General features: G+C 52.4%; 1 protein-coding gene across 3 annotated transcripts in view; it reads right to left on the reverse strand.

The window, feature by feature from the left end:
* Window positions 1-614: 614 nt before the first annotated feature.
* The window catches only part of GALNT18 (polypeptide N-acetylgalactosaminyltransferase 18), a 339857-nt gene continuing 318122 nt past the window's right edge, over window positions 615-22349 (reverse strand). The window contains exons 10-11 of one of the 3 annotated variants that reach the window (XM_059931141.1): window positions 15628-15792; window positions 615-1038 (exon numbers count right to left, since the gene is read on the reverse strand). In XM_059931141.1, coding sequence (XP_059787124.1) covers window positions 892-1038; window positions 15628-15792 — 312 coding nt within the window. In that variant the 3' untranslated portion in view covers window positions 615-891. Of the gene's footprint in view, window positions 1039-2159; window positions 4297-15627; window positions 15793-16425; window positions 17650-22349 lie in introns of those variants that run through there. The other 2 variants (XM_059931140.1, XM_059931139.1) reach the window with 2 other exon arrangements.

Raw genomic sequence — 22349 nt, forward strand, 5'->3', positions numbered from 1 at the left:
CATCTACAAGCCAAGGAACGCCTGAGGCTGCTAGAAGCTCAGCTCGGGGAGAGGCCTGGAACCGATTCCCCCTCACAGCTCTCAGAAGGAGCCGACCCAGCCGACTCCCTGATTTCGGACTCCTAGCCTCCAGAACTGTGAGACGACAGTTGTTTAAGCCACCCAGTTTGTGGCACTTGGTTGCCCCAGGAAACTAACGCACCGTGATTCATGGAGGAAGCGAACGGTCTTAGAAACTGGATGGGGCAGTTGCTGTAGGCAAGTGTCTGGAGCCCAGCAGATGACGCTCCAGTGGCCAGCGAGCCATCCTGGTTTCTCGGGACGGAGGACTGCGGCTGTCTTCCGGAGGCGGTAACCGCTGCGCAGAGGCAGAGGGAATCTTCTCTCTGGAGGTGGCCCTGAGGTCGAGGTGCCCTTCTCGCTGCCCTGGGCCTCCTAGAGAAAGCCGGCAGCTTGCACAACAAGCTCCCACTGTCTGCAGGGGCTTAAAGCCTCCTTTCTCAGGGTTGTAGAGTAGGGAGAGCACACTGGGACACATCTTGGGCTACAAGAACTCCAAGTTCAGAAGAGCCAGGCCTGAATCTCCACCGAGCACCAAATAACTGCAAAATCCCTTTTCTTAATCAATAGTATTTTATTGTCAGTTATAAATATTTTCCATGTGTCCCCTATTTACAGTTGCAAAATAGTTTATGATATTATACCCTCACCCACCGTTCGACCTCTTTCTATAAACTCCATTGAAAATTGAATAGGAAATAAAAAGCTCTTTTGGGGGCCCACCAACCTGGTTCCCCAGACTCCAAACAACCCCACACGGACAGCAGGCAACGTTGCAGCAGGTGCTACACAGTAGCAAAGGGGTGGGGTGTGAGGCGGCTCCCGGCGGGGTCAGGACGCCAGGCTCCTCAGGACATTGGTGATACTCCAGTGCTGGCCCGAGCACCTCTGCAACACCAGCTGGAAGCCAAACTCTGCGCCGCTGTTCTCCTGCAGCTCCAGACAGCGCTTGGACTTGCGGTTCTGGATGGGGCCTCCCTAGGAGCCAGGGCGGAAAGTGGGGTCAGAGGGCATGGGGGAGCCTCAGGCCTAGTGGCTGGTGGGGATTCCTTGTAGGTGCAGATGTCTGGGATCCTGTGAGGCTGCGGGAGGTCTGGGGTCAGCACTCCCACGAAGCCCGAGGAACCCTGTCTCGAAGTGCTGGTCTTCTCCCTGAGACTGAACTTGCGCCTCTGTTTTCTTCACAGGGCCCTAGTTCTTTGCTAGGACAGAGGACAGAGACGCTCCACCCCAGCTTCCGTCTACCTGGCTGGGGTGTGGCATGCTGGTCCGCTCCTACAGCTCCTACCCCAGGGGCTGGGTCCTGCTCCCCATAACCACGGGCTGGGGCCCCGTTCTGAAAATCCTAGTTCCTTGGGACCATCCCATGATTGGCCTGAATTTGAGCATTGCCAGAGGCCCAGGACCTCCTGCTTTTAGGGTCCTTGCCCCCAACTGGACCTCTGGAGTCATCAGTGCTGGCCTCAACCAAACCCAGGCTCCTAGATACTATCGTAGGGCACTGGGCTCCCTTAGCCCTGGATATGCATGGTTTCCCTCCATGCTACTGACGTCCCAGAAGGTTCTGTAGCCATGCATACTCAGTTTATGCTCAAAGCCCCTTGAAAGAAGGGAGGTTCTGCTTCTCAAAGCAGCCCCACAGCAGCAAAGAAGAAACCCCCAATTTTTGCTTTTAGTGAGATCCTTGCAGGCCTTAGACACTCTGGGGCTACTGGTTGTCACCTGGGCATCAGCTCAGACTGTGTGAGTGTCTCTGAGTTCCACCAAAGATGTGCTCAACTGGGCTTTGGCCTCCCAAGCAGGCAGGTTCTTAGAAGTGGGCCCCCTGTAGCTTAATGGTCCTTGAGTGTATGGTCAAACTCACCTTTTCCCCAGAATCTACTCCTCCTGTGTTTCCCATCTCAGCAATGACCAGGCATTTCCACCGATGCCTCTGCCTTCTCCCCACCATCTGATTAGGCACCAAGTCCTGCCAGTTCCACCTCCCTCATGCCTTGTGCCTTCATCCCCATCCCATCACACCTGCCCTGGTTTGGCCCACTGTCTTCTGTCACCTGGACAGCTGCACCAGCCTCCTAGCTGACCCCCCTTTCCCCTCCAGAAGCAGGACTCTGCAGCCCACCCTCCAGCTGCCCCCCGTGCCCATCCCAGCGAACAGCACTCTGTGAGAGAGGGGGACGCACACCTCTTCTGTAAGGAAGTCATCCCCGGTCGGCCACCGCTGTCCCCATGGCGACCACTGACACCTCAAGAGAACATTGAGGTTCAATTCTCACAGCTGCCTGGGAAACTGGCAGCCTCTCCCGCCGCTGAGCCCTGCGACCCACCGACCCCATGCCCCGGTGGGTATCCGGCAGAACTGTTTGCACCGGTTCTGAAACAGGATTTGTAAAAGCTCCAACTTGGAAACAACGCAAACGTCCATGAGCAGTAGAATGGATAAATAACTTGTGGTTATTCACATAATGGGATACTACTCAGCACTAAAAATGAGCAAACCAGAGCTCTGCTCAGTAAGGAGAAATCCCACAAATACAATGTTAGCAAAAGGAGCCAAAGGGCACATACACAGTTCTACTTACATAAACTTTCCAAACAGGCAAAATAAGACCAAAGACTTAGAGTCAGGAGCTGGGGGGGGGGGGGGTGGGTATCTTGGGCAGGAGGGAGTGGGAAAATGATTGACAGGAGGCAAAGGGGTGCTTCTGGGGGGTTGGGAGTGTGCTATTTCCTGACCTGGGTGGTGGGTACACGGGTGTTGGCTTTGTTTTAAATTACCGAGTTATTATTGTTTAAAATTATTTTGGTACACGTTTCCACGTTCCTATATGTGTATGGGTTATTCTTCAGCTAAAAAAATTTAAAACAGAAATCCAGCTCCCTCAGAAGGGCCTTTGAACAGTGGGTGAAGGAGGCAGGGTGGCAGAGGGGTCAGGAGTGTACTGATGTGTGTGTCGGGGAGCGGGTGTGGGATTCCGCATTTCCCATGTGTGCGGCATGGCCGGGGGACCGCAAACCTCCTCAGAAGCATTCGAGTGAGTAAAGCAGAGCCTCCCGCTGTGCCCCGACCCCCCCCCCCAGCACCTCCCCTGAGGAGAACACGAGAGCAGGGACACAGCACAGCAAAGGCAGCTCACCTGGGGCCCACAGGTGCAGCCAGAGAGAAGCCTGCAGGCTCAGGCCCAGAGGGGACAGAGGGACGACTGGCCACTGGGCAAGGGCTCACAAGGGCCCCCCAGAGTCCCCGTGTTGGGAGAGACATGGGAGGCCGACCGTCTCGTTCTCGCCTACCAGCTGGCTGAGCGCCCTCTCCCGGGCCACTCCATCTCTGGAGCGTTGTCCTCCGCTGAAATCCTTGTGTGGGGGGCATCCAGCAAGGGGTTCCAGACTGTGCCCTCGGGTTTCCACATGGGGGTCGGATCCCGCCTCTCCACCTCGTCCCTTCCCCCGGGGGAAGGCGAGGCCCACGGCCGCCCGGTTCCATGCTCTACCAGGCGAAACATTCCCAGTTCCTTGTGGGACAATCTGGTTTCATCTTTCCATCCTGGTTGCCCTCCTTTGGACAAACTCCAGTCGTTCTGTATCACTCAGAACTGACCACCACCTCATCTCCACTGGACAAGAGGCTCCTTCGACATAGCCAAGGCATCTGCACTTTTGGTGGCCGCGTCACGCTCCGGAACCCCGGTGGGATGACTGTGGAGGCCAGCCTCAAGTCGTCCCCTCCGAAGCCGTGGTCCTCCTTGGGTCCTCACTCTGTCCCTCAGAGCCTGGACTTTTGAACCCAGAGGCATCCCTTGTGACGCTTGCTCTCAGCGAGGCCAGCCTGTCGCTTTGCCAGGCCCAGGTTTCTGTGGCCTGAGCACTCTGCCGCCCACACCCAGCCTGGGCCGTGTCACCGGTGCTTCCTCTGTGGGCCTGGGGCCAGCCGCCCCTGACCCTCCCATATCCCTGGCAGCCTGGTCGTGTGTCCTACCCTACGACGCTGGAGTAGAGTTCAGGCAGGGTGGGCATGACACCAGCCCAGCTCTCTAACTCACAAGGTCTGCTGGCGATTCCGGTGGTGAGACAGAAAGGGGAGAGGGCTGGATGAGGATGCTTTTCTGGTTGCCGACTGTGTGGCCTGGGGCAAAGCCGCTCTGCCCTTCTGGTTCCATCGTCTCCAGGGCCAGATCGTAACTTCCGTCCTGACGACTGGAGGATGAGCGGAAGGACTGATGGGCAACCCCTTTATCGCTACAAAACAACGAATGGCTATGAGGCTATGCACAGTGTCAGGACATCTGGACTCCAGAAAAAGTGCACAACAGGCAGAAAGCGGGTCCAGACCAGGATTCTGACTGCTCAGCGTGGCCTCGAGGCCAGGCCAGGCCTTGCCAACAGCGAGGCTGCTTCAGCGGCCCCCGGACCACTGAGGCTTGGGGAAACCTGTCCCGGACAGGGAGGCCACAGCCCCTCCTTCCACACAGCAGCCAGAGGGACCCGGTTAGCATGTCAGTCACTCGGGCACCGTGCAAAGGCCGAGAGAGAGAGAGAGGTGGGGGCAGAGGTCTCTGAGAAGTAAAGTGTTCCTTCAGAGACGCAAATATGGCACTTTCCAGGCCCCACCCTGGCCCAGCTGTGCCCTCAGCACCCTAGAGAGAGGAAGCACAGGGACCCCCGAGGCAGAAACAGCCTGTGTGGCCTCCGGGAAGGCGGTGGAAGAAAGGGAGTGAGGCCAAGAGCAGGGCTGTGGAGGAGACGGAACCTCAGTGAGGGCAGCCGGGCCTGTAGGGAGGGTGGAGAATGAGGTCAAGAGAGCTCCCTCCCCAAAGGCTCTGACAGGAGAATCTTCTAGAATAGAGTAGTAAGGCCACCTTGGAGGCCTGGTATACGTCTTGGGACGTATGTGGGATACGGAGAGAGGAGCCGTCCCACCTTTTGGTGCTGGAGCCACTGGCCAGTCTCCCTCCCGTCTTCCTTCCTGGACCTCAACCTCTCTCACTGAGCAAACTCTGGGCTCTTGCTCCCTCTCCGGCCAAATGCCATTCACCAAAATTGCAAAGGAGCCTTCCTTTCCTCGATTCAGTCCCTTCCTGGTGAGCTCAGCACCTTTGGGAGGAGCCTGGTGGTATTACTATCCTTACTTCTACCTGCAGGCTCTGGCCCTGAGGTCAAAGTAGTTACCGTCAAGGCTTATTTACCATGTCCCCGGCACTGTGTCAAATGCTTCACACACTCAATCTCAAGTGTTCTTCACAGTAACCCTGAGCGGTGGAGGTGATAATTATCCCCATTTTGTAGAACAGGAGACTGAGGCTCAGAGAGGTGGGGTCACATGGTCAGTCAGTGGTAGAGCCAGGCTGGGAACCTGGGAGTCTGCCCCCTTCGCTGTTCCTCACTAGGATGAGTGGCCACACCCTCCCCTCCATTTATCTCACCCCACGCCTGCCTCAAGGTAGTGGACTGGACCGAGAGCTGCTGGTGTCCCATCGCCTGGGGTGGAAGGTCACCTGAAGAGCTTCAGGGGCTCCGGGGAGTCAGGTTGGTCTAGTTCTTTTGAGAGCTCTCTGCAAAGACATGATTTGTCCTTCTATCCATCCATCCAATATTTAATGAGTGTCTACCACATGCCAGGAACAGTTCCCACCCACTGAGATACATCAGTGACTAAATAGGAGAAGATCTTTGTCTTTGTGGAGACTATATTCCAGGAGGGGGAGCAAACGGTAAATTCTATCGTGTGTTAGAGGTGCTAAGATTGTGCACAAAAATGTAGAGCAGTGCTGTGGACAATGTGTCTGCTTAAAATTCATATGTTGAAGCCCTGATCCCCAGTGTGATGAGAGGTGGGGCCTTTGGGAGGTAATTAGGTCATAGGGGTGGAGCCCTCATGATGGAATTAGTACCCTTACAAGAAGAGTCACAGGAGAGACGACCTCTTCCGCTCTGCCTTGTGAGGACACAGTGAGAAGGTGTGAGACGCCAGATCTGCTGGCACCATGATCTTGTACTTTCCAGCCTCCAGAACTGTGGGAAATAAATGTCTGTTGTTCAAGCTTCCCAGTCTCTGGTCCTTTCTTGTTCTAGCAGCGTGGATGGACTAAAGACCAGCAGGTTGTGAGGGTTCGGGGGTGGTGCTGAGAGCAGGAGGCTGTTGCGGTGATCCCCCCTGAGAGGGTGAGAGCTGGGCAAAGACATGAAGGAGGAGGAGCCCAGGTGTATCTGGGGAAGTCTTGTGCCCCACAGTGAAGTTCCTGCACCAGCAGAGGCCTGGTGTGCGCAGGGAACAGCACGGGGCGGGGGTGGGAGATGAGGCCCAAGAGGTGAGGGAGGGGCAGGTTGTGCGAACGGACTTCGGCTGTTCACCTGGTGACAGAACGGGCCGCTGCAGGGTCGGACCGACATGCTAACCGGGTCCCTCTGGCTGCTGTGTGGAACGCAGAGCCTGGGAGGAAGGAAGGAAGCAGGGCCACCTGTTAGCAGGCTCTGGTCCTCACACAAGTGGGCGGGGGCTGGATGCAGGGCCCCTGGCTGGCCCCGCCCTCGGTGGAGGGCCACAGTCGCTTGGTTTATTAGTCCAGTCGTCTAAATGATTTGTGTAATACTTAAAACTATAGGATCTGGAAACACAATACTTTTAATTAAAGAATTTAAATAAGGGCACTTAAACCTGGCAGGAGGGATGCCGCAGCACACAGAGAGCTTAATTGGAACGGAAACCAAGTTAAGTATGGAAACAGCATTAAAAAAAAAAAAAAGGAAAGCTGAACGTATAGAATTAAGACGGCTAGTAATAATTCCTAGAGCTCGGTTCCCAGCGCCCAGCCTAGCTCCTTCTCCTCCGGAGCCTCTCTGGATTAGAGACTAGAAAGGGCATCAGAGGTGGGATGAGCGGAAGCAGGGAACACGGGACTCTGCTCCCAGCCTTGTCTCTGGCGGCTCCCCCTGGCCGTGACCCTGCTAAGGGGCTGAGCCACCATGGGCTTCAGTCTTCTCATGTGCAAAAGGCACCGGAGCACCGTGGGGCACTCAGACACGGAGCGCTGACTATGTGCCTGGCAGGGCATGTGGAGCCGTGGTCCATGAGCGCCTTGGGCTGGGGCACTGAGGAGCCGACCGCAGATTACACGGCCGTGCACCTCCTCTCTTCCTGTTTCCCCAACGTGTGTCTGTAGCAGCTAGAGGTGGGACCGCGAGCACCAGACCAACCTTCCCGGTTCCTCCTGGGGATGTGGGTTGGGTAAATGGATTAGACAGTGCCTGGAGGGCTTGTGATACCACAGATCACTGGGGCCCACCTTCTGACCCTACGGGTCTGCGATGGGGCCCACAATGTGCCTTTGTAAGCTCCCGAGTGCCTCAGCTGCTGGTGGTGCTGGTCCAGGGATCACAGTTTGGGGACCACAAGCAAACCGTCACCCTCTCTGGGGAAAGGATGGGGCCTGGCTTGTCACGTGCACTCACCAGCTTGAGGTGGAGGTTATGGAGCAGCTGGGCCGAGCTCAGGCTGGCCTCACGTTTGCAATCAAGGTGTTTACGCGGAGGCTGTGTGTGGACTGAATAAGACTCTGCTTGTTTCAGAGCTCCCGTTCCACTTTCCGTTCTAATTAATTTTCTGCGGGCAAGTAGCCCAGTGGGTCTGTGGCTTTAAGCACAGTGGGCTCGGGAGTTCCCAGGTTAAGTCGTTAATGATTAGTAATCAAATAATTCAAAGCATGGGTGGGATGTTAATGCTAGTTAAAGAAACCCCGAGATTAAGTCTTTTTGTAGAGGAAAGTGGTCTTTCTGTATTATGAATATTCAATACTCTGTCTATTCAAAAAGTGCTTTGGTGTTTGTCTTTCTTAAAGGAGACGCACCTGTGCCAGAGAGTCTGCCTGGGATTTGCTGTGAGGGCCGTTGGACTGAAAATGGGGTAATGGCAACGTCAAGTGCAAAAGGAAAGGTGAAGGGGGGTATGGAGACAGCTGGATGGCTGGAGGGAGTTTGCTGAGGAAGCAGGAATCCAGCCAGTTCACACACACCTACAAGGTTTGGCAGGGAGACCGCAGCCCCAAATTCCCACTGCAGCAATCCATGGGCTTTGTAGAGGCAAGACAAAGGCTCCACGGCATGGTGGTTTAAAGTGTGGGCCCTAGAGGCAGAAGCCTGATTTGACCTTGGACAAATTACGTAATCTCTCTGTGCCTCAGTTTCCTCATCTGTAGAATGGGGATGGTAAAGTACCTGACAGCAAGGTCATGAGGATTAAGTAATATTTATACAGCAGTTACAGTTAGTATGTGGCACATAGTAAGCACTATATAAATGTTTGATAAATAAATTTAAAAATCTCACCCAGGTCTGAATAGTGAGGCACTGAGCTGTCACACCTGGTCCTGGCTCCTGGTCTAAAGTGCTGACAGCTGTAAACTAAAAATAACTAAGAAAATATTCAGGGCCTAAACAAGGCTTTGTCAGTCCTTCAAAACTGGATGGTCCCACACTTGCCCCTTCATGTGACATGGAAATGAAAAGCTGCTTTATTCCAGAGCCATAAGGAAACACCCGATTACAGCCTTCTCAGCACAAAAGGGTCTCGAAGTTGGACTTCCTGCCAGCGCCTGGGGGTTGGAGCAGGAGAAAGTCAAGGAATCCTCCTCCTTGTGTGCTGGGAAATTCTTTGGCAGAATCAGTGGTGCTCCCTGGGAAATGTGCTCTGCAAATAAGCTCTTCTTTGAGTGGGTTACTCATCTTGCATCAAATTATCAAATTAGATCCCACAAATAAGAGCCAGTGGTCCCTGGCCAGGCGGGCTCAGCTCTGCCCTCAGCTCTCTTCCAGGCAGTCTCCTCGTGCTCTTGAAAATCTCTCCTCTCCTGGCCTTAATGGTCATCTCTGCTGTTATCCTTGAGGTTCCCCATTTGGAAAATGCATTAACGCTGAGCTGAGAATGAGGCAAGCATGGGGGTGGGATGGCAGGACCGCCCACCAGCGGGAACGCTGCCCTGTGTGCCCTTGGACTCCCGAATGGGCCTTGCCAGTGTTTCCACCAAAGAACCCAGTGGCCAACGGGAGTGATAGCACATGCCAGAGTCTGAGGCAGCATGAAATACGGCCAGAACACCTCGACATTTCATCAAAGCCCCCTGTTTTAACAAATATTCATAGACATTGCTACTCCCCTTCATACAGTATGCATAATTGTTTTAGTAAAAATCATTTCCACCTTCCTCCCCCAAATCTGAAGCTATAGGAAGAGTAAGCTGGAGTACCCCTCTTCACGCATGTCTGTGTATTGCGGCTGGGATGCACTACCACCTAAAAGTGTTCTTATAGGGATTTTCTAACTAAGCGGGGCCCTTTGACTAGTACGTTCAAATGTCACTGAAATACTCTAGTACAATTAGTTTTTTAATCAGCATGCATGCATGCAAGGAAGAGTTATCAAGGGTAGGGTTTGTTTGTCTTTGGGTCTCCCACAAACTTAGCTCGAGACCTGGCACACAGGGTATTTGTGTTAATATTTGTGAATTTTTAGAAAGGACTCCTTAATTTAATTGACACACCCTGGGTGTCTCTTCTGTTTCAGGCTTTCTGTTAGGTGCTGGAGACACTGAAAGTGTAAGACAGCCCTGCCCTCCCATCTATTGGTTGATGGGAGAAAGAGTCATGGAGAAAATAACAGATAATTCCATAAAGTGGGATAACGATGACCCTTATACCAGGAGTGCAGCTCATTTCCAAGATCATGGTGCTTTTTAGTAAGGCAGGCCCAGTCTGGGCTTCTAGGTAGAATAAGCCCTTTTCAGGGCATGCTAACTTCAGGAGCTTAGAATTACAGAATTTCAGGGCTGGTAAGCCCTTAAAACCATCCGGTCTAACTCCACTTAGAGCTGTAGCATGTTTGATGGCCTGCTGAGTGGTCCTCTGAGCCCACCTCTTCCTTGAACGGCCAATCTCATGCCTGGGCATCTCTGACTATGAGAAAGCTGCTCTATAAATTGTCCTTGAATCTCCCTCCAGCTGGTCCTCCCTCAGAGCTACACAGGACAATCCTGCTCTCTTTCACCTAGAGAAGCCTTTCAGATATTTGAGGGCAGAGATCAGGCACTCCTGAGGTCTTTCTGGCTTCAACCATGCACACAAATAGATAGACTTTAAGGAAGTTGGACCTTAAAGAACACACATCGTAACAGCCTTCCTAGGGCATGAATCCCTTCAATAACGTCTTGAAGAGAGGACTCGGCATTTGCTTAACCATTCAAAGTAATGGTGCTGGGGGGATGGTGGGGAGGGTGGGCATCTCATTACCCCTGAGAGGTAGTCCGTCGCTTCACATGACAGGTGTCCTGCCACAAAGTTCTCCTGTGTAGTGACCTGATATCCGCTGCTTCCCTCTCCTACTGGTCCAGGGGTCACTGACTAGATGCCTCTTTCACTAACACTGCATCACCTAATCCCAGAATCCCCTAGATCTCAGTAGGTGGGGTACTCTGGGAAGATTCAAGTTTTATACTTAACGCATATGAATTTATAATCCCAGTACATAGTCAGTTTAGGAAATTCTCTAATCCGGGAGGGGTCACAACTACCACTTCTAATGTTAATGAAGTCTCATCATGTGTTGATGTGGGAAATGTTGGCTTGTTTAGAGATGGGTACCCACTGACTTCTTCAAACCCAGAGCCTGGGGTGGCCCTGGATTCATAATCTCCCCTCACAACTACCTCCGTTTAATCCATCACTACTTCCAATAGACTGCTGAACTGTGTCTCCAAGTCCTCCCCAACAGCTGCCTGGCCCCATGCCTCCATGGCAACCAAGTCTACCCCTTTTCTCACAGGGATGATGGAACAGCCCACTACTTTCTTCTCTGTCTTCCAATCCACCTTGCAGTCTGCTGCTAGAGGGATTCAGACCCCATCATGGCAATCTACAGTTTAAGAACCTCCCCTCATCCCTCCCTTTGCTTTTAAGGTGAAGTCCAAACTTCTCAGCATGATTTTCAATGACCATTATCTGCCCCAAACTGACGCTTACGTCTGATCTCTCTCACGTCCCATTGAAAATTCTAAATTCCATCCACACCAACACTGAATGTGCTCTGCTTTTTCTTGCCTTTGCCCATGCTGAGCCTCTAACATGGGATGTTCTCCCTTTCTACGCCTGGGAACTATCCTACAATTTTCAATATCCAGATCAAACATGCCTTGAATGTGAAGCCATCCCTGAGTTGTGCAGACAGAGCCCATCACCCTGGGCTACTGGAATACCGTACCCGCCTCATTTCAGCTCTTGTCATCCAGTTTTGCTATGTGTTTATACACCCATGAGCTCCTCCAGGGCAGAGGCCGTGTCTGATTCATATCTGCATCCCTCCTGCCCAACCACCATGCTCAATAAATGCTTGATGAATGACGGAAGGAAAGAATGTTCATCATTGGAAAATTGCTCATCAGAGCCCTGTACATCAGCGTTGCTGAGAGATGTTTTCATCAAATGTGGTTTCTCAGTGTCAGTATCTGACGCTGTCCTGATTCATCCTGAAGCATGGGAAATTCAGAAGAGCTTGCAGGGGTTAGAAGAAAGGCATTTTATTTGTTGAACAGAAAATCAGGCTATGAGATGGAACACCAAGATATGCAAATGTCTATCTTCTTTGTAGGAGAAGCTGGGAGAATCGCACTAGATTATTTTGAAATTAATTCAGCCTGAATGTCTGGAGTTTAAATGTAGCCCTCAGGAGAGTAAATAATGCAAAATGTGAAAGTGAAAAGGAGATTTGAAATGCACCAGTAAAATCGTTCAGCCCACCTTCTCCGCCAGAACATTTTAGCTGGTAGGATCCCCATGTAATTTGCAAAGATTAAACCTGTTGCAAGAAAATTAGCCCAAGCAATGACTTTAATCATTTAAGAGGCTCCCAGCTTCCTCTGGCCTCATCAACAGTAGCTCCTCACCAGTGAGGGCTTGGGGACAGATTCCAGGATGCTTGATAAAATACTGATCATTTTGCATTAAACAAAAATTTCACATACATTAATTTTTAAATATCAAGTGAGAGCGGCTGCTCTGGGCTTGCAAATTAGGGATTTAAAAATATTATTTCCAAACAGTTCCCCTTGGTAGAAGGATCAGAGAGGTGACTGCCAGAGTGCCCTGGGGGTTTTAATTAGATTTATGTATAAGTAGCTGAAAACTGCCCAGACCTCAGGGCTGCACATGCCAATGTGGCCTGCTTGGTTGGTCGCTGTGTCCCTTCAAGCAGGAATCTGTTCAAGGCCACGCACTGAGATGAGTGAAGGAAGGAGCTGGATTTTGGAGGAATGTTCCTTTCTCTGCCCCAGTTGGGAATGGGCAGATGAGATGAGAGACGGCTGGGGGCACCAAGGCCTCTGGATCTGGGCATGTGTGGGAAGGCCATCTGTCTACGACGGCTGGAAAGGAGTCGGATGTGCCTGTATGCGGGGCTGGGATATCAAAGCAGCCTGCATGAAGCTGGGCACGGAGAGGCTGAGACCCCACAGACAGACCGAGCTCTCTTCCCCTGGTGAGGGGCAGCCTCGGACCCTGCCCTGAGAGGAGATCTTGGAGGCCAGGCAGGGTCCTGAAGACCCCAGGGTCGTGGAGGAGAAGGAGGAGGGAACGGCTAAACTTTCAAACTGCAACTGAGCCTCCCCGTAACTCTTCTACCTGCCCCTCCCCGCTTCTAGGATCTCTCTTCCCCATTCAGCTCCACAATCCCGGCCACTGGGGGCTGCCAAAACCCAGACCTAAACGCACCAGTCCCCCGCACACAGCCTCACCTCCCACAGGACCAGGTCCACGTCCAGCTGCCCCTGCAGGCGCATCTCTGGCTGCGCCCCATGGGGTCCACTAGGATCCAGCCACACCCGACCCTCCGCAGCTCCCTGCACGTGGCCTGGGTTTGATGTCCGCAGCTGGTGCCCGTGCCGTTGCCTCTTCCTGGAATGCCCCTCACTACTTCTATATGGAGCAAACTCCTATGCCTTCTTCAAGGGCCAAGCTACGTACTCTCTGTTCTGGAAAGCCACCCGCCCTGCCCCAACCTGCCACCCCCATCTTCCTGCACGGTGCCATTCAGCTCCCAGGAGGAGGCCGAACTCAGGGCAGCAGGAGGTAGGGCTGAAGGCAGCAGAGAGCAGCCGGATGTGAGCCCCTCCAGATGGTACGGTCCCCGTCTCACCCAGCCAAGTCAGCCCACTCACCTCCTCGGGCCGAGGTACCCATTTCTCTCTCTGCTGCCTCCAGCCTGCGAGCCTGTTTTGCATCTAATCCGAGCCAGGAGACAGCAGCCACTTTACCACCCAGCCCATGGCCAGCCTTCCTCCCTGACCACACTCCTCCAGGGCTCCCTCTGCCTCGTAATTTAAAGGAGGGCAGAGGGGAAATGTAGCCCTGTCCTGTGTCACTCTGGGCCAGAAGCCTGGCTGGGGAAAGTGACAAAGGCTTCTGCTGGGCACGGTCAGAACAGGCCACAGCTGGGGCATGTGGGCTCCGCCAGGAGAGAGGGAGGTGGTAGGAAGAAGTGCTCCATATTCTAAGCCTCGGCCTTGACCCTGACCTTCTTCCAGGGGCCACTTCCAACATCCTCCCACGATTAGAAGTAAAAAAGAGAATCTGAAGTAGTTCAGGAATAATAATAATAAGCAGTGGGTATGTTATTTAACATCTTCGTGCCGCAGTTCCCTCATCTATGAACTCGGGCTAATGGTCCACATCTAATCACACACAGTTGTCGTGAGGATTAAATGAGCTGGAGTATGCTGGGCGCCTAGGAAGTGTGGCACACGATAAGCAATGTATGAACCTTAGCTAATTCTTCTTACGGGACAGACCTTTACAGTTTACAACATGTGTCAAAGGTCATAAGGACAGGAAGGGGCCGGGCAGGAGTCCCCGGGCAACATTCTCTTTCATTGAAGCCCACGCATTCTGCAGGCCCAGCCTGGACCCAGAGCTGCCACGTGCATCCTCCACCCACCCTCAGATGTGCTGTCATTGGCTCCCTGTGTTGCTTCCCAGCATCTGCTTTCCTGGCGCCCCAAAGTCCTAGTCTGGGCTCTCGCTCCTGCCTTCCAGCTAGTCCCTAAATCTATGACGTGCGTTGAACTTGCTGCTCAGGGTTGACCTTCACCATCCATTTAGGACCCAACCGAGGGTCTCTCTCAGCCCTCAGGTTCTGCACCCCCAGACCGCAGGTCAAAGGTGCCCCGTGCCCATAGAACTTGACGTACCCGGGACCTCCCCTCACTGGCCCACCAGTACAGGGGAGAGTAACTGGACGTGAGGATTGGAATCAAGGTCAGGCCAACTGCACACCTCCATCCTGTGCCTGTCAGCCTCCTCTCAGGGCGGAAGCAGCTTGCTGGGAGGCTTGAGTCGTGGTCTCTGCCTCCTCGTCCCATGAATGTAGACATTCTGTTCCTGACTTCCCCAGAGCATCCACCATGTGCAGCCCCCAGCAGTCCTGATGCCCTAAAACCCCACGGGCTCCGTCACTTCCTGTTCTGAGTGCTTTCCCTGCCCTGCCTGGGAGGGGGGCGTCCCTATCTGTGGGCAGAAACGGATCCTAATTTAGCAGATTCCTTAGGGGCTGGAGGCCTCTGAGCCAAGGCACTGGTTTTCTTCAAAGCTGGGTCACTGCGGGCCATCTCCAGCTGGCGTCTTGATCCCGGGGCATCATTTTATAACTAGGCCAATGCAGAGCAGGAAGATAAATATGGTCCTCAGAATTGATGGAAACTTAATAAAGGAATGTTTCATGGTCACCAGTGTGTGGACTGCCCTTCACAAAACGGCTCCCAGACACTGCCCTTTGAGAAAACCTCATTCCCTACAGAATGAGGAGGAAGGCAGAGCGGCTCACAGACCAGAGACGACCCAGCACTGTCTACACCTGAGAGACTGGGGCTGCGCTTGTGAGAAGGGGCTTGTGCAGAAGAAATGCGAGGTTTAAAGTCAGAGATCCGAGTTTAAAATCCCAGCCCTGCCCCTCACTGTGTGACTTCAGGCAGGGGACTCCCACCTCTGAGGCTGTTTCCTTATATCTAAAAGTTAGGGCTTCCCTGGTGGCGCAGTGGTCGAGAATCTGCCTGCCAATGCAGGGGACATGGGTTCGAGCCCTGCTCTGGGAAGATCCCACATGCCACGGAGCAAATGGGCCCGTGAGCCACAATTGCTGAGCCTGCGCGTCTGGAGCCTGTGCTCCGCAACAAGAGAGGCCGCGATAGTGAGAGGCCTGCGCACCGCGATGAAGAGTGGCCCCCGCTTGCCGCAACTGGAGAAAGCCCTCGCACAGAAATGAAGACCCAACACAGCCATAAATAAATAAATAAATAAAATAAAATAAAAGTTAAATAAAATGCCACTAAAACAACAACAACAACAATAATAATAACCTCCCTCAGAGCCAGTATCAACGAGTCAATGAGCTAACATATACCAAACACCTGGCACGTAGTAGATGCTCACTAAACCCCGAGAATTGGTCCCTCTCCTCCTCCATCCCTCCCACTCCTCCCTGCCCCGGCCCCTATCCCCCTTTCTCTACGCTGCTGCTCCTCCGGGTGGGGCTGCTACCTGCGAGAACTGCCAGTGGAGCTTCATCCTCTTGGCTTTGGCATAGCTGCATTCGATGAGCCGCGGCCGGCTGTTGACGTCCACCAGGCACCGGTTGTCGTCGTCGTCAACCGTGGGGCTCAGGATGCCCACTTGGATCTGCTGACTGCTCGTGTAGTACACGTTCTGGGGGCAGGGGGAGAACGAGGTCAAACGCTAACGACCAGAGAGATGGGGAGGGTTTGTAGGACATCTCCCCGGGCAGCTGGCAAAGAGACCACAATTCAGTGGCCTTCAAATGATTTTTCACTGCAACAGACGAGAAGAGACCCTTTTACATTATGATTCGGTACAGTGTCTGGTCCGCACGTACAACTGAAACAAAATTTTCAAGAAATCAAACTTAGCCTTACTATATGCAGCGTACTCAATTTTCTATTCTATTCTTTCATTGAAAAACATTGGCCATAACCTTTTAACTTGATTTCACCACCCACAGTTTAAAAAAAACACTGACTGAATCCATTATTTGCAGGCTTGCTGACTTCCTCCCTCCATAAGTATTTTGTATAAGATGCTGTGCTTGGCCGGTAGCTAAAGAGCAAAAGACACGGGCCACACCTTAGGGAGCTCAGAGTCTTGTGGCATGGTGGATATGTAATAGGTAATTTCCATCTGTCCTAAGACTGTATAGAATAGGAGTTGGCAAACTTCTTCTAAAGGGCCAGGTGGCAAATCGTTGGGGTTTTGCAGTGTGTTGGGTGGTCCCCCAGACCACCCCCAGGTTCGACGATTCACTAGGACTCAGGAGACTCAGCGTTTGGTTGCACCATAGCTATGATTTATTACAGGCAAGGGTACAAATCAAATCAGCAAAGGGAAAAGGCACGTGGGACAAAGTCTGGAGGAAACCAGGCACAAGCTTCCGAGGGTCCTCTGCCAGCAGTCACAGAGAATGGCCCTTCACAAGCAGGAAAGGGTTGAGATAATGCTTGTGAAGGGTTATCTACCAGGGAAGCTCTTAGAGGCTCAGCACCCAGGCTTTTTATATACTGAAATCCCAGACTTCCAGAAGGAAGACAGGTGTTCAGCATAAACCATATTATTTGTACAATCAGTGTGGGCACAGTGAGCCACTCTTACCATCTGTGGGAATGGTGGGAACCTTCCTGCAATCCAAGTTCCAAGATGCCAGTCAAGGGCCAACCAGGCCTTTCAAAGGAGAGCAGTCAGGCTGCTGTTTTAAACTTTTTTTTGCACAAAGGGCCAGACAGTCTGGAAAATTAACTCTGCAGTTGTAATGCAAACACAGCCATAGACAGTACAAATGAATGACTTTGTTTACAAAGATCAGGGCTGGCTCTGGTCTAGAGGAAAGTCATGTGACCCTTGGCCTTCAAAGTTTTCAGTCACTTCCCCCAACCTCAGGCAGTGGTTCCCAACAAGGGCTCTGAGTCGGCAGTCACAGGGTCTGTGAGCTCTTGTCCTCTATTACTAAAGAAATTAACAGCCCCACCTACGATTAGGCCGCATGGGCAAAATCGTTGTCTTGTTGTCTTGATCTATACAAAAATTCTCACTGGTAAATATTTTTGATTAATTTCAAATGGTAAAAGGAAGTATTTCTTGCTTTAGTAAAAGAGGATGGTTGACAAGGACTTTAAAAGCATGGTCCAGGGCATAAAATGGACTGTGTAGTGAGAAGGGCAGTGCCAGTGAGGAGGGTAAGTAAGGGCGGTCCTTCAGGGGCATATTCTCTTTGACCCTCGGAAGTCCAGGGAAGGGGTGGAGAAGCAGGCAGGGTCACCCTTCAGACATAAGAAGGACTTCAGGCCAGTGTATCACTCAAGGCCCCAATAGGAAACAAATGGCACACTCAAGGTAGGGGGATCTAAGGAGGGTGTGTAATAAAGGCACAGTTCTCAATAGTGTGGGTATAGGGTAAGGGAGCCATGGGGATAGTATAGTTCCTTGGGATAGTAACGTGGAGCTGTTGCCACCACCAGGCCCAATGGGATGAGATGAGAGAGCTGGTACCAGAACCTGTAAGAGAAAAGTTACGTAGAGAGACTTCTGAGAAGGGTTCAGAGAGGGAGACGTTTGGGGGTGATGGTGAGTGGTGGCTAATAAACACCCCAACATCACCCTCCCTTCCCCACTCCATTCTTCTGCTGGGTCGGCCCATTGGCAAAACCCAGATGGAAGTCAGACAACACAGGAGCCCATGGAAACATTCCGTAAAGTCAGTTTTGCAAAGTAGAAGAAAAAGGATGGAAATACAAATGGAAGACACTCACTGCAGCTAGGATCTGCTCTCCAAGGTAACCTTACAAGTTATCAGGTTTGGTGAATCCACGGAAATGGACATCAAAACTACCAAGGTGGCTGATTCTTCCCTTAAAAGAGGTGAAGTATCATAGTGACCAAAGTTCTGAGCAGAGGCCAAATGTACAATGCCTGGCTTCAATGTGGAAATGTGACCAGAACACAGAGGCAAGGAGAACCTATCCATCACCTAAATTGGGTAAGAGGTGGGCTTCTCATCAGAATCCTGAGACTGTCCATTGTGTGACCTGGGTTTTTAGTTCACCACCAAGGAAAGCTGATGACCTGCTGTGGCTTCCAGTTTATTGGCACTGAGGGAAAATTTGATGACACGTAGGATTTTGGAAATTAAATAGATGCAGGTGGGCATCTCATCCATCCATCCAACCATCCAACAACAAGTAATCTCTGTTGGGTCCTGAGGGTGAGAAAGCCATGTTTCCCTGTCCTGGATGATCTAACAGCCAAGTTGGGGAAACTAACATATCAGGAAATAATGGTCCTAATCACACTGATGTGGGAACTGTCCCTGCTTCCTCCACTCGCTTACCCCGACTCTTGCTACTTCGAAAATAGATATAAAAACTCACCACCTGCAGAAAGCCTTCCCTCAATGTGCAGAAGCATGGGCCTGCCCCCCTGAGCCTCTCTGCAAAGATGCACAGCTGTTTATATGTCCTTGGGTTGAATGCACCATGCTCTCTCCTCAGGACGGTGTAGCTCTTAGGCACCTGGTAGGCCAGGACCCGGATCGCCTGAAGCTCCAGAGTGTGGGCTGCCAGACAAGGACAGCCAGGAAGCCAGTCACTGCCACCCCTTCCTTCATCCCTGTCATCAGGGCCTGCCTCTCATCTCCAGGGCGGGCTCCACAGACACAAGTGGCCACCTAGGTAATAGCTGAAATCAGTTTTATCCACTTAGCTGTTCTGAAATGCTTCGGGGAGATGCTCTGAGAGACACATGTGCACTTACTTACTATCTGGTACAGCTGTCGTCAGAGCTGTTTATTGCTCCAGAGTCTGGGAAAATCATAATAAGGACAGACAGTTGTTTGTTATTTAAAAGGCAAACAACAGAGCGCATCTTGAGTGGGGTAACCACGAAGCTGGTCAGATCACAGGGAGATTCAGCAAAGAGGATTCTCATAAGTTGTTACCTGGACACCTCAGAAGCCCAGCCAGCAGTGGACTGAATCAGTAAATGGTCTGAACACAAAAGAGGGAAACAGTACAAGACACCCCACTTTTAGTGCCTGCAGGCCCAACAGGCCCAGCTATGTTTTCTGAGCAACAGGGAACCTGGAGGTTTAACAAGAAATGACTTAGAATTTTGCTTCACCATGGAGGGGAGGTGGAGCTGGCTTTGCCAACCAGAGGATATGTGGCAATGTCTGGAGACATTTTTGGTTGAAAGAGAAAAATCACCAACAAGGGAAAAGGACAAACACATGGGTATCTCGGGTCTCACGCCAGGGGCATTTTCCTCTCCCTCAGGCCGGGGTCAGGAGTTAAGGACTAATAGCTGAGCTGGACAGCCAGCCAGGGAGCCTGGAGCGCCCCCGGGTGCACACTCCTGCCTTCAGGGCCACAGAACGAAGGCCAGGCAAAGACCCCCAGGGCTGCAGGCTCGGCTTGCTCTGTGACCTCATTTCCCAGGCAAGCGAGGGCCCCCAGCCTCTAGGATGCGGGTGGGCGCCCTGCCACGTGTGCTCAGCCTCCCTCCTCTACCTGGCAGGCTTGGAGGCGGGACCTGCCCCTGTCAGAGACTGAGTACAGCCTTCTACAGGCTCCAGCCCTCACTGTATGAAATATTACCTCCCTGCCAGAAACGGCTGCTGGGGGGAGAAACACCGCAGGAAGAGAAGGGTGGGAAGAAAACCAACATAGTTTTGTACACCTGTATGCCCAGGTACCTTCCACACCTGTGGTCACCTTCAGCTGTTAAGGATGAGGAAACCGAGGCTAAGAAAGTTCTGAAGACCTTGCCAGGTGCACAGGCAGATGGCTGCTCTCTCCCCTCCCTGACTAGGGGGAGTTTCCAGGGAAGGCTGAGATCTTGGCAGTTCAGGGCCTTCATCTCGCTCCCCGGGTGGAGCAGCCCAGATGGGCCTCCCCTCAGCCTGGGCTGGAGCTGGGGCACCACCTCCCCCGAGTCCCAACCCTCGGCTCAGGCACAGGAGTGAGGCTCCCCAAGGGCCTCATCCCTCGGAACCAGCAAGGGAACTGCCGGGTCATTTCCACCAGATTGTTCACCCTGAGTCCCACGGACTCCAAGAAGGGGTCTCATGGGCTCCTGAGGGGAGTCAGGTCTGGGAGGACAGCCTGGTGGCTGGGGTTCTAGGGCCCCTCTCCCAGCCCAACCTGGGCTTTCTTTCTTTTATTTGGCCTTCACATAACATTTGACTTGAACAAAATGTTATGAAGAATTCACAAAAAAGTTTGAAAACCACTGCTGTCAACCATGAGGCCTTCACTCAGGAGGAGGACATTAATGCCTAGTAAATCTTCATCAGCTTGAACGCCACCAACGGGAATTTGTGAACATTTGGTGAATAGCTTTAACTTCCTTTCTCCAACCGTCTCCAGGCCCCTAGTCCCTTGCATTCTTTAATATGGCCAATTTACACATGTTCCAATCATTCAATCTCCTCTTCTGTCCAGACTCGCATACCTACTTCACCATACCTTAGCTGCTATGGAAATTCTGGAGCTCTCCCCAGGGAATCATAGGATGGGCAGGGGGAGGGGGGGTGGAGAGGGCCTCCCAGCAAATCAGGAACGTGGAGCTGAATGGGGTTGGTTAGATTACTTAATAATACATTTCCAAGGTACAACAGAAGTACCGGCTCTCTTCCAAACAATGGCATGTGGATTTTGAGCGGCTTTATTTCTTCCATTAAGCGACGTTTCCTTGGCAACACTGCCGGCCTATTGAGTAAGTGCCCTTGAAAAACGAGGTATCTTGGAGACAGAGACACTCTCTCGTCAGGAGATGGGGCGGCAGTGGTGGTATTTGGCTAAAACCTTCCTTAGCCTGGAGAGTGGTGAGGGGGTGGAAGGGGGAGAGCCACAGGGGGACACTCTTTACAAGAGGTTCAGGAACAGGGAGAAAACAACTCTATTCTCAGGGTGCCTTCATGGGAAAAGTGACCCAGGGTGAAGTGGGGTCTTTGCAGTCATTTCTTTGGATACTTAGAGGGGATCTGTACCCTGGAGGACGGTTATAGCCCAACCAAGAATTAAGAGCCCAGCTTTCTGTGGGGTTAGGGGTCACACCAGGGGAGTGACAGTCTAGGGGTTGAATTGTAATGGGGTGATTACAAAGTATCAGAATGGGGGGGGGGTGGCAAAGATCACTGAAAGGAGAACCAACCTGTGGCCTGAAGGGTGGGCTTCCTGGAGGAGGGGGTGTGCACTGGGAGAGGAGAAAGACCTGTGAGCAAATGAAATGGGGGAGGATAGGGGCGTGAAAAGGACACAGCCCTAAATGCAATCAAACTCAGGCGGTGCTCGCCACCTTGGCTGCATATTAGAATCACCTGGGGAGCTTTAAAAACTATAAATCACAGTCTTAGGGGTAGAGCCTAGGCTTGGGGTTTTAGCCCAGGTGATTCCAGTGTGCAGCCAAGGTGGAAAAGTAGGTGTATCGAGGGGACTCTGGCAGCCTAGGGAGGAAACGTAGGGACAGAACCTGGATTCCAAGCCTCCTTCTCATTGTGGGGGGCAAGCGGGCTCTATCTTCAGGGCATTGTTTGTAAGACTGAGGAGGGTGGCGAGAGGTTGGGACGCACCACTGTTTAGGACAACAGTTTCAAAGTGTGGTCCCAGCATCATCTGGGAACTTGTTAGAAAAGCACATTTTGAAGCCCAATCTCAAACCTGCTGAAACAGAAACTCTGAGAGTAGGATTCAGGAATCTGTGTTTTCACAAGTCCTCCAATTAAGTCTGATATATGTGAACATTTGAGAACTGCTGGTCTAGGAAAAGGGTGGTCTGGTCTGGTGGGCTTCCAAGTCAAGTCTCCACCCTCACTGCCTAGCTGGGAGCAACTCAGTTTCCTGACCTGTAGAATGTAGTTGTGAGGGTTAAAATGCTCATCAAGCCTCTAGTCTGGCCACAGGCACCGCAGGGCAGGAACAGGCAGGCAGGGCTGGAGGGCGAGAAGAGACCCAGTGTGTGTGTATGGGGTGCAGCTGGTCCAGCTGCCCTGCCTCAATGCCCCTCATCTCTGGGCTCCCCTCCCTGATTCTGCCTGGCCAGTAGGCCTGTGGGTAAGGATTCACGGAAACAGCAGGCAGGGTGTGGGCATGGCGGGGCCGGGGGGGAGAAGGAACAGAGCCTTGCTTTCTTAGATTTCAATTTTGCGTGGTGACTGTGACATCCGCAATGTGTGCTAGAAATGGTCTTTGTCCCCTTTA

Source organism: Balaenoptera ricei, chromosome 8 (genome assembly GCF_028023285.1).
Source record: "Balaenoptera ricei isolate mBalRic1 chromosome 8, mBalRic1.hap2, whole genome shotgun sequence".
NCBI lineage: Eukaryota > Metazoa > Chordata > Mammalia > Artiodactyla > Balaenopteridae > Balaenoptera > Balaenoptera ricei.